Source organism: Meles meles, chromosome X, assembly GCF_922984935.1.
Source record: "Meles meles chromosome X, mMelMel3.1 paternal haplotype, whole genome shotgun sequence".
NCBI classification, from domain to species: Eukaryota; Metazoa; Chordata; class Mammalia; order Carnivora; family Mustelidae; genus Meles; species Meles meles.
Genome location: NC_060087.1, coordinates 19,825,801 through 19,838,277, shown reverse-complemented (window position 1 = coordinate 19,838,277; position 12,477 = coordinate 19,825,801). Strand labels below are relative to the sequence as shown.

General features: G+C 42.3%; 1 protein-coding gene across 2 annotated transcripts in view; it reads left to right on the top strand.

The window, feature by feature from the left end:
- Window positions 1-101: 101 nt before the first annotated feature.
- The window catches only part of APOO (apolipoprotein O), a 60,245-nt gene continuing 47,869 nt past the window's right edge, over window positions 102-12,477 (top strand). The window contains exon 1 of one of the 2 annotated variants that reach the window (XM_045994444.1): window positions 102-303. In XM_045994444.1, coding sequence (XP_045850400.1) covers window positions 295-303 — 9 coding nt within the window. In that variant the 5' untranslated portion in view covers window positions 102-294. The remainder of the gene's footprint in view (window positions 304-12,477) is intronic. The other variant, XM_045994443.1, reaches the window with a different exon arrangement.

Below are 12,477 nucleotides of genomic sequence, written 5' to 3'. Positions count from 1 at the left end.
TGGCGCTTTCCTGCAGCCTAGCAACGGCCGGCGCAGGGGCGGAGCCTCCGGGGGGCGGGGCTTACGTTCGCTCCCGCCTGAGGAGCGACGCGTTGCAGCTCAGTGACGCCGCTCCCAGACCAGGCTTCCGAACTAATCCTTCGCGGGATCGAATTGGCTGTTCGGCAGTCATACGCACCGCGGCCCGCTTGCGGTCAGACGAATCAGGGCCCTACCCGGCCGCCGTAGCTACCTCTCTGTAGTGGGAGGGGCCAAGGCCGGGGTCACCCCGCCGGAGCCACCTCTGCCAGCAACATGTTCAAGGTGAGAGCGTGGAGCCGGGTCACAGCTGTCACCGCCCCCTCCCGGCCTTACGGAGCCCAGCTCGCGCTCTCGTGTGGGCTTTCCCGGGGGCCAGGCCCGGTTCGCCCCAAGGCTTTTCCCGCCTCCGGGCCGGGTGCGTCCGGACCCCGCGGTTCATTCACTGAGCCGCTAGGAGCGGGAGGTTGCCGGGCGGCGGCGTGAGATCCCAGGGTGGGTAGGCGGGTCCTGTGGGTCTTGCTCTCGTGAATAAAACAGTTTGAAAAGTTAAAGTACCCCCCAAAGTACTCACCCACCCCACCCCCGGATGGTTACCTATTGGGTTCGCGGGTAAGGAGAGGCCAGCTCAAGGCACTGCAGGGTTCGGCTTCGGTTGCCTGGCAGGGTCAGGTTTCAGAACCTGGTGTGTGAATGGGGGGAGGGTCACCTTTGGAGAAGCTGTTGTAGGATTTGGGGAAGCTGGTATGGGAATGGTTGGAAGGATGGGAAGCTGGAACTTAGTTCCCCTCCCAAATGAACATTATTTGATATGGACAAGTCGACCCCCTTTACATTTGACGAAGTTATGTCTTTTGAAAGAAATCGCTTTTCAGAGTGAAGGCTTTGTTTCGAAAATCTGATTTTGACCTGAGGCCATTATTCTACTACTTAAAAGAAAAAAGTAAATGCTGTTTCTTATCATGAGAAATCACAAGCTACCAGAAGTTAGTCTACAAAATTGTCTTAAAGAAACATAGCACCCATAAAATAGTGCTAATGAAATCTCGAAATTGTACTACTTGTTTGAAAGTTTTATTGTGCTTCTGCAGTGTGCTTTGGGCACATTAGGACAGGCTATAAAATCAGAACGTGGATTCGGCCTTGCAGTCCTGGCATTGCCACTTTCTAGCTGGGTGACCTTGGGCGCATTACTTAACCATTTTGTGCCTATTTTCCTGTCGGTGAAATTGGGGGACTAGCATATAGTTAATAGGGTTGTTATAAAGACTAAATAAGTAAGTGTAAAGTACTTGGAAGAGCCCTTGGCATATGGGAGTGCCGTCTAAGCATTTGCTTTTATTTTGTTTTCAGGCTGCTCACAGTTTAGTTACCAGGACAGATCCATAAGCAACTTGGATTCATTGGATAAATTTGTGTTGAACAGCTATTATGTGCTAGGAGCTCAGCTCAGTTTTAGGGTTGCAACACCAAAGGATATGCTGTGATCAGTTTATATGGGTGTCAGTGATGCACTGTGGTAGTAGAAAGGAGAGCAGGCTCTCCTCTGCCTCAGGGATTCCCCTCTACACTGGGGGCTCTTGACCTGTGGTCTTCAGCCCCTCAGAGGGTCTGTAGATAAAATCCAGGGGAGTCCCTAAGCCCCGATGGGGGAAAAAATCTTTATTTTCACCAATCTGCAACTGAAATGTTACATTTCCTTTAGTTATGAGTGTAGTGTTAGGTAACTGTTCCCGTTAGCTATTGGTGGCTAACAAGCCAGTGCAAACCAGTGCCTTCAAACTACAATAATTTATTATTTCTCGCCATCAGTGGGTTGCCTGGGCAGTTCTGCTGGCCTCTCCCAGTGGCCGAATTCAGCTGGTACTTGGACTATAAGTTGGCCTTACTGTCATGTATGGGGGCTTGGTGCCTCTCATTGTGCCTACTTTGGGCTTCCTCACATGGTCACTGGGTTCCAAGGGGGCAAGTCCGATTGTGCAAACACTTACCTGCTTGCATCACATTTGCTGATGTCAAAACAAGTCACGTGGCCAAGCCAGAGTCAGTATGGGGACGCTACACAAGAGCATGGATATGAGGAGGTTCGTTGGGAGCAATTAATTTAATAAGCTAGTATAGCAATAAATCACAGTAATATTAGCAGTACCTGTGATCAGTAGGACTCACAGGACCAATAGATATCACGGACGTTTTTATATCACGGTTGCTGCAGATCTCAAGATATCATTTACGGTCATTACTACTTCAAAATTCTGGTAGTTATAAGACTCACTGTTAGGTCCTTTTATTTAATAAGGTAAGGAGTATGTATTCCTGTATCACATTTTGAATTTTAAAAATGTTTTTATAACTATTGAAGTACAGTTAACATTTTATGCAGTTAGAAGCATTAATTTGAAAAGGGGTCCATAGGGTCTATGATGCAAAAAGGCAAAGAACCCCTGGAAACTTAAGGGGAGGCTTCACAGAGGAGACATTGACATTTAGTGTTGAAAGATAGGTAGGAGTCCCTCAGGCGGATGAGCTGGGGTACGCCTTTGGGGGAAGTGCTAGTATAGCTCAGTTTCAATTATCCAAATACGTAGTTTGAGTAGAAAAGATCACAACAAACCTTGGCAGACACCAAAATGTAAGGAATAAGAAGAGGAAGAGGGGAAGCCAGAGATGTTCTAGAAGCAGCTTCTGGTAAGTAGGTGTACAAAAGGGTGATGTTTAGAAAATCAAGAGAAGATGTTTCAAGGAGGGCAGGCTATGTTAGGATGCTTTCAGCTGGGAAAACACAGTTCGTTAAACAGTAAGAATTCTGTCATAAAGTCTAGAGGAAGGGTGGACTCCAGTAGGTCAACAGTGTTATTAAGGACCTGGTCTCTTTTCTTGGCTTTCCATGATAAGATTGGTTCCCCTTATGGTTAAGCATGACTAGCAGTAGTAACACATGCTTTCTCATTGACTAGAGCAGGGGAGAGGACAAAACTCCCACGCTTGGATTACGCTTTTCCTTCAATCTGATTGGACCAATTTAGGTCACATGTCCGCCCCTGACCTGATAGCCAGTGCCAGGGGAATGCCCTGTTCTGATTGTCTCGGACTAAACAGGATCAGGTAGGGATGGGGTTAGTTTATCTTAATCACGTGGGGGGAGAAATGAATTTAACACAGTGGGGAATGGAGTTTGGATGTGCGCCCAACAGTGTCCATTACAGTGAGATAAGTTAGATAAATTTAGAGAAGTGTTTGTTAATTTGGGCAATTTGGAAAGCTTTCATGACTTTTATAGATGTGGGTTACTGATGGAAATGAAAGCTATATTAATATGGGTTGGTGATTGAGACATGAGTAAATGGACACAGTGGTGGGGTTGATGAATTTGATTTTCTCCTTCAAACGAAGGAGAGAATATGGTAACTAGAGAGACATGTTGGTCAAGATTGTTGAATTGTTTTTGTGGTTGTTCCAGTATTCAAGATTTGGCAGTGTTTATGGCCTTAGGGAGGAATATAGGAAAGGGGCTTTCATTTTTGTTATTTTTATTTTTTATTAACATATAATGTATTATTTGCTCCAGGGGTATAGGTCTGTGAATCATCAGTCTTACACAATTCACAGTACTCTCCATAGCACATACCCTCCCCAAGGTTCATAACCCAGCCACACTATCCCTACACCACCCCCCCACCCCCCAGCAACCCTCAGTTTGTTTCGTGAGGTTAAGAGTCTCTTATGGTTTGTCTCCCGATCCCATCTCGTTTCATTTTTTTGGAAGGGGGCTTTTAGAAGAGAGAATCCCTCAGCTTAAAAAGGAGGAAAGATGTTGCCTGCCTTCTGTGAGCTGGAAAGAAAAGGTTGGGAGTAATGGTAGACTAGTGGTTCTCAGCCAGACAGTACCAGCCATTTGGGGTACATTTTGGAAACTTGGATTGTTCTGCATGTCTTTAGTTGTGTTGAACAGTTATATACTGAAATATAATTCTTACTGTAAAACTTTTCCTTTTGTTTTCCATCATGTTACCATCAAATCAGTATACTGGTCTCTTTTTTGGTTCTTTACATGTGTAGATGGGTGATAAATTTTTATTTCAAGATAGCAAAAGAGTTACTTAGAATATTTGTCATAAAGTAGTGTTAGGTCTAGTAGTTAAGAAAGTTGAGAACCAGAGATTCTCAAACTTTAAAATACATGCATCTCTGTTCTAGCAGGTCTGGCGTGGGGCCTCAGGGTGTCCATTTTTTTTTCTCAGCAAGCTTCTGGATGATACAGATGCTGCTGGTCCCCCATCGTACTTTGAATAGCAAGAACTGAAGCAGATTGGTAGATGAATGGCTTCTTGTGTTTTTAAAAGGTGTTTGATTTTATGAGTGTGGTGGGATTTGCAAGAGGTACTGATGGAAGGAAGAAAAGGTCAGTGAGGGGCTTTGAGGACTCTTCTGAGAGCTGCTTCGGGAGGTCTATCATGACTGCCTCCTGGAAATGGGGACCAGCAAATGGTAGGATTGATGTGGGTTGAGGAGTCATCAGCTTGGGGCGGAAAGGAATTGATAATATAGATGTTGGTGAAAAAAGTACTGTGTGTGTGACTAGTATGCGCATATACAATTAAAATATTTAAACCGGAACCATTGTTTTGACTTATCCATCTTCAGGTCAGTAGGGGGCACTGGCGGATTAAAAAACACATTTGAAAAGCTGCCCAGTCCATATTTGCACACTCACTATTCCAAGAAGTTTTTCTAGGTGCTGCTGCTAGAATTGAATATATATACCCAGTCCCCAGATTCCTGTTACTAGATTCCATTCATTACACAAATGTTTATCATAATCCAGCTGTGACTGAGCACTGTGCTACACCCTCGTGGGTACAAATAAAAAGTCCTAGTTCTTACCCAGGAGAGAGTCCCCAGATTTGGCCGCATGCCAGAATTATTCGAGAGGCATTTTCCAGGGCCCTGCCCATGGGTCTGATTTCCTTTTTATGTGAGGTCCAGGTACCTCTGGTTTTGAACCAGCCCGCCCCCCAGGTGACCGAAACTTGAGGTTAGTGGCGCAGAAATGGCCCATACTGATTGATGCAGTGTGGTTAAGTGCTCTGATGTCAGAGTTGTGGCAAGTTGCGTAGATTGGGTCACAATTTTGGCTACACATTAGAATCACCTAGCGAGCAGGTCCTGCTGTGTAGGCTGTGCCCAGGTCAGTGCGGTCAGAATCTTTAGGACTGGGGTGTAAGCATCCAGTTTGCAGTGTAGCCGCCCTTGAGAACTAGTGATTTAGAGGAGCGAGCACCAGCAGGGGGCATCAGGAGACTTTGTAGAGTAGAACATTGCCTGCTCTGACCTCCGAAGCTGGGGGGACACGATTGGAAGGGCCTTCCAGGGAGAGCAGAGTAGTGGATGCAGGACGCAGTAGGGTTTGGCGCTGTCTTAAGACCTTGGGCTTCACCGTGTTCCCCTGGGCGAGATTCTCAAATTCTCTGTAGCTGTGTCCTCATCTGTAAAGCAAGGATAAGACTAGCACCAACCTCAGACTTTTGTGTGGGTTAAATTAACTTGGACCCAAAGCTTCGCACAGTGCTTGGTATCAAGTAAGGGTTCGATAAACGTGAGCTGTTCCTGACTTTTAGTGGGCTTCTTGTAGGAGGCTGCTACATACTGTTGGGGTGGTGCATGATCTTGGGGCTTTCCAAAAGTATTTTTTAGTTTCAAAATTTGGTTGTTGACTGGCTGTGGCAGAGGAAGGGAAAGGAGAATTTAAGGATGCTGCTCGGGCTTTTAGCTTGGAAAACCAAGGGACTGTTAGAACTACTCGGTGAGATGGGAAAGTGGAAGAAGGCTGAGATGGGTTTGATCTGACACAGGTTGGCCCCCTTGAAGTGTCTGTGGACATTATCATGTGGTGATCAGTTGACATGAAACCCAAGGGTATGGCGTTTTCATGACAGATATGGGTTGGAGATTGGGGAATCATCAGACATCTTGAGGGAGAGCACTTGGCCTCCCAAAAACTCCGACAGTTCCTTCCTGAAGGACAGAGATCTGACCTGCGCTCAGAGCTCCCCACTCCCAGGAGCCTGAGGTGACCGTGTCCTTGGCTATCAGGCATTTCACCTTACATACTCTGTGGCTGTTTGGTCTTGATGTAATTGTCTATCTTTCTGAAATTAATTTTCTTACCATGAATAGTAGATCACTAGTGCAGACTGAGAGGAGAATAATACTGCTAAATGGAAAAGGAAAATCACCTGTAAATTGCAAAAGAAGTGTTGTAACTTTATTTTACGTATTATTTTAAATGGCACACATTTGAAAAGACAGTAAAGATTTCTCCCCTACAATATAAGCATCTCCAAAGGACTTCTTGAGAAATTATAATGAATACGTATATTTATACATACACATATGTATTTACTATGTGTATATATTTGTCATATGTGTATATAATGCATGCATATTTACTCACATAAATACATATTTATGTGCAGGATTAACTGGGTTTTTTCCCTTTCTGACCCTTCAAAGATGTTGGGTGGTGGATCACAAAGAAGAAAAACTGCCCAGCCCCACTGGATGATGTCAGAAAGCACAGACTCAGGTTCAGTTGATAGTGTGTTTGGTTTAGGGCTGAGCAACTTTAATGAGGTTCCTTAATTTCTCAGAGTCCCGTTATTGAGGTACTGTGGGACCAATAATATGCCCCTCCATTTGGCACAGGGTTGTTGGGAGGTTCGAATACAGTAACATGTGGAAAGAACTGTAAACTATGAAGCGCTGTATGAACGTAAGCTATTTTCTATCCCTTCTGCATTGCATCTGTCTCCTGAAGTGATCTAGAGTTTCAGGTAGCACCCTGGACTTAGGACTGACTGTCACAAATAGATGAAACTTGGATAAATTCACTTCTCATATAGAACTGAGTTCTGCTTAGGACACCCTAACAGTCTTCCATCTAAAACGCTAATGGCCTCTTGCGTGCAGCTAACACTGGGAGAGGAGAAGGAAGGCGTAGATGAATTGTACCTTAAAAGAATGGGAGCAGAGACAAATGGAAAACAGTAGATAATTGACTAGATATTTATGATAAATGAATTCATTACCCTGTGGAGCCTACAAATGTTTGTAGACTTTCATGATTAGAGGATCTTTGTGTATGTGTGCTTGACACTCCTGTCTTTTCTAGGCTAGACTGGAAGTTTTTAGAGGCTAAGAAATGAACTTTGGTATTTGTTTGTATGGTACATTTTAAATTACTGCAAGTAATTAGATGCATAAGACATCTCTATCGCAAAGAAACATATCTGTTTCCAAAACTTGACAGTTGACTTATTTATAATATGACAGGAAAGTGCCAAAAGATTTTTGAAATGAAAGTTTAAAAAGAGTTGATTTTCCCCAGGAATGCTTAAGTGGAATTTTGTGGTTAGTGCATATAACATGAAAGTTCATGTAGATATTTTCAGGGGGAGAAAAATCTCAGTCTGACGATAAATCTTAGAATTTGGAAGTTACTTGTTTTTCACTTGGAGTTCTTCCTAATTTCTGCATGGCCTCATGCCAGTTCTTTTAGAAAACTTGAACAGTGCCAGTTTCTTAATGTAGTGGGTTTTAAAACTTCATTCTATACTAAAAGTGGTAGAAGCAAGAATTTAGAGCAAGGGCTGGAGAGTTTTCAATATGCTGAGAGCCTATAACTTTGAATATTAAGCTGTATTTTTATGATAATGGCATTATAGATAGTACAGTTGTATTTTGAATGAGTATTGTTTTAAAGGCACTTTAAATACAGTCACCCTTTGTCTTCCTACTTCTTTCTGCCTCTTTGAAGCAACTCAGTGTGTTTTATTCAAAGCCCACACTGGCTCCAACTTAAGGATGTCTTTGTTTGGTTGGGTGTGGATGAGGAGCCCTTCATGGGAACTAGAGATAGGTTCACAGGCATGTGTTAATGGCTCTGGTTGGGAGGGATATCCAGTGGTTTCTTTCTTCAGAAATATCTATTCATTCATTTAACTGGCCTTTTTATTTTTTTTTAATTTAAATTTAAAATTTTTAAATTTAAACTCAATTTAGTTAACATATATTGTATTATTAGTTTTAGGGGTAGAATTGATGGGTTCCATCAGTTGCATACAACATCCAGTGCTCATTCCATCATGTGCCCTCCTTAATGCCCACCACCCAGTTACCCTATCTCTGCCCCCCCACCTTCCCTCCAGAACCCTCAGTTTGTTCCCTAGAGTTAAGAGGCTCTTATGGTTTGCCTCCCTCTCTGTTTATATCTTATTTTATTTTTGGCTTCCCTTCCCCTTTGTTAATCTGTTTTGTTTCTTAAATTCCACATATGAGTGAAATCATGGTATTTGATGGTATTTGTCTTTGACTGACTTAGTGTGCTTAGCATAATACCCTCTAGTTCTATCCACTTTGTTGCAAATGGCAAGATTTCATTCTTTCTGATGGCTGAGCAATATTCCATTGTATGTATAGACCACATCATCTTTATCCATTCATCTGTCGATGGACATCTGGGCTCTTCCCATAGCTTGGCTACTGGGGACATTGCTGCTGTAAACATTGGGTGCATATGCCCCTTTGAATCACTATGTTTGTATCCTTTGAATAAATACTCAGCAGTGCAATTGCCGGATCATAGGGTAGCTCTATTTTTAACTTTCTGAGGAACCTCCATACTGTTTTCCAGAGTGGCTGCACCAGTTTGCATTCCCACCAACAGTGTAAGAGGGTTCCCCTTTCTCTGCATCTTTGCCAACATCTGTCTCTTCCTGAGTTGTTCATTTTAGCCATTCTAACAGGTGTGAGGTGGTATCTCATTGTGGTTTTGACTTGTATTTCCCTGATGCTGAGTGATCTCGAGCATTTTTTCATGTGTCTCTTGACCATTTGTAAGTGTCCATTCATATCTTCTGCCTGTTTCATGACTGGATTTTTTGGGTGTTGAGTTTGATAAGTTCGTTACAGATTTTGGATACTAGCTCTTTATCTGATAAGACATTTGCAAATATCTCTCCCATTCTGTCAGTTGGTTTTTTTTTTTTTCAAAGATTTTATTTATTTGACAGATAGAGATCATAAGTAGGGAGAGAGGCAGGCAGAGAGAGAGAGAGGAGGAAGCAGGCTTCCCGCCAAGCAGAGAGCCCGACGCGGGGCTCGATCCCAGGACCCTGGGATCATGACCCGAGTGAAAGGCAGAGGCCTTAACCCACTGAGCCACCCAGGCGCCCCCTGTCAGTTGGTTTTGTCGATTGTTTCCTTTGCCGTGCAAAAGCTTTTCGTCTTGATGATTTCCCAGTAATTCATTTTTGCTTTTGTTTCGCTTCCCTCCAGAGATGTGTCTACAAAGAAGTTGCTGCAGCCTAGGTCAAAGAGGTTGCTGCCTGTGTTCCCCCCTAGGATTTGGTGGATTCCTATCTCACATTTAGGCTTTTCATCCATTTTGAGTTTATTTTTGTGTAGGGTGTAAGAAAGTGGCCCAGGGTCATTCTTCTGCATGTGGCTGTCCAGTTTTCCCAACGTCATTTGTTGAAGAGACTGTCTTTTTTCCATTGGACATTCTTTCCTGCTTTGTTGAAGGTTAGTTGACCATAGAGTTGAGGGTCCATTTCTGGGTTCTCTGGTCTGTTCCATTGATCTGTTTGTCTGTTTCTGTGCCAGTACCATGCTATCTTGATGATCATAGCTTTGTAAACAGCTTGAGGTTTGACTGGTCTTTTTAAGTAGGATATATGAAAATAGTAAAGGTTTCTTTTTCTTTTCTCTCCCATCCCACAGATGTCAGTCCTTGTGAAATAACAGAATGTTTTTCTTTATGCTTGCTGAAATGAATCTCCTCTCCCATTAGAGGTGCTGATTCACGTGTTGTGTTATGACATGGGTTAAACCGGCAAGTGAGTAAGTAAGCACCAAGTGATACGAGGACTCCAACAACTTTCCTGACTCCTCTGTTGATTGCTTACCTCACTTGGCAAATATTGACCCTGAGCCTGCTTGTGGAGTCAAATCATTTGGGAGCACTGTTAGAAGTTGCTGTGTATAATCCAAATATTGACTTTTCTTATTTTTGTTTGTATTTTTGCAGAGATTTTCATTATGAATCCAGATTATCATCAACTGAATTGAGCCTTCTTACACAGCCACTTTTTTCCTAAAAAATGTTGCTGTTCTTTTTTTCCTTAAGAAAAAGCTGTGAGTAAATGAGATGAGGTTGGAAGCAGTTGTCAGTGAGTTCTGTGTTCTCTGTAACACAGTGGTTTATTAGGAAATGAAACCTGGGTTTTGATAGACTTTGCGTTGACAAAATAGCTCTTCCTCTTAGAAAATAGAGATTTTTTTAGTTACTTGAACAAATGGAAGCATTTGAAAGACAATTCTTTTTTTTTAAGATTTTATTTATTTATTTAACAGAGAGAGAGAGAGAGAGAGACAGAGACCACAAGTAGGCAGAAAGTCAGGCAAGGGGGGAGGAGGAAGCAGGCTCCCCGCAGAGCAGAGATCCCAATGTGGGGCTTGATCCCAGGACCCTGGGATCATGACCTGAGCCGAAGGCAGAGGCTTAACCCACTGAGCCACCCAGGCGCCCCTGAAAGACAATTCTTGAAGGAAATTGTTCTCTTCTGATTTTTTTTTCCTCCTTGTAGTCCCCTAACTCAGAAAAGATTGAATGGATATTGGGGTGCCATTCTGAAAGAGAGAGAGAGAGAGAAAGAGAGAGAAATAGGTAAGCAGTGGTAAGTTTCTGTCTGAATGAGGAAGTTCAGAAAAATTTGAAGCATGGTAGATGATGTGTCATGTGTGTTCTGAGTCTGTGACGCCAGCCAGTACAGCCTGACCAGCTGACTCAAAACGTGCCTGAAGAAACGGTAATCTCACTCCTTGGCCTTGAGGTTTCCTTCCTGTTTATCAGACAAGTTTGTTACTTTTTGTGTGACTCTAACAAAAACCAATAACTATTTTTAAAAAGTAGAATATGGAACAGTTGCAGATGAACCATAGTTTCTTTGCTGACCTAATTTTGTGGTGAATTCTGCCCTCTGAAGATAAAATAGAAGTTGGTTTTATGTAAGCCAGAGATAGTGTTTATCTTAAAGACAGCCTCATTTTCCCCTCTTATCTCTTTAGATCACAGTTTGTTTATGATAGATGAGGAAGACCTGGGAGATATCAGTTACTCTACTGTAGACTTACAGAATTGAGTTTCTCACAAAATAGTTCTGTATTGGGGCATCTGGGTGGCTCCTTCGGTTAAGCGTCTGCCTTCTGGGCAGGTCAGGATCCTGGGATCAGAGTCCCGAATCAGGCTCCCTACTGAGTGGGGAGTCTTGCTTTCCTCTGCCCCTCCCTGTGTCCCTCCCTCTGTCCCTCCCCCTGCTCATGCTCTCCCTCCCTCCCTCTCTTTCTCTAATAAATAAACTCTTAAAAAATAGTTCTGTATTTGTCGTAGTTGGAAGACCATTTTTCTATTTGTAGGTTAAAGTCTAAACTCTTAAAATACTGACTTCACAGCAGCTTACTGACTTCATAATCCATTTACTATGAAACAGTCTGAAATGATTGTGGTTTCCCTTGTTGTGAAAGTGTAAGTGCTCCCAAGTTTATACATCCAAATGAACGCCCATCCAAATGGTCGTTTTGAGAGGATAGATTTAATTATCTTGTCAATACATTTTTTTTCCAAGACATGGTATCACTGATCAGTAGATTTATTCAAAAAATATCTTCATGCATCAAAATATTTTTACTCCTCTTCATTTGGAGTTATCTTCATACCTTGGAAGTTTCTTTAGAATACACTTAGGAACCAGGCACTTTCATTCTTTGTGTATTACAAAATGAATCAATGTATGTTGTAAAAATCTTTAGGAAATACAGAAGATAGTAAAGACTCCCACCTTTTATAGACAACCACAGTTAACATCTTTTCAGACTTGTTTGTGGGCATACTTACACATATCCTCAGTTTCACATTTTCAGAAAACTTACAACCCCCAACCCTTTAAACAATGCCATTTTCTAATCTGCTTTTCTCACTTATATTTCAAATGTACCGAGACTCCTTTTCTGACAGTCTTAAAATTTGATCTGAAAACATTTGGAAATGGAAGCCACATGATCAAATATTAAAAGTAAATTCCCTTTATTAATTTGTTGCATAAATAGTTGGAATAAATTCTGACTCCGTATTTGATCTATCAAGGTTACTCCTTTGAAGAGAAAGAACTCTTTTTGAGAAGGCATGCTGTTTATTTTTCTCTCTGGCTGCATTTTTTTTTTTAACCACCTTTACCATTTTTTTAAGTCATTTTTTTTTTTGTATTGCAGTAAAAAAACAACCCACACATCACAAAAAATTTATTATCTTAGCCATTTTTAAAAAAGATTTTATTTATTTATTTGACAGAGAGAGACACAGTGAGAGAGGAAACACAAGCAGGGAGCCCGATGCAGGGCTCG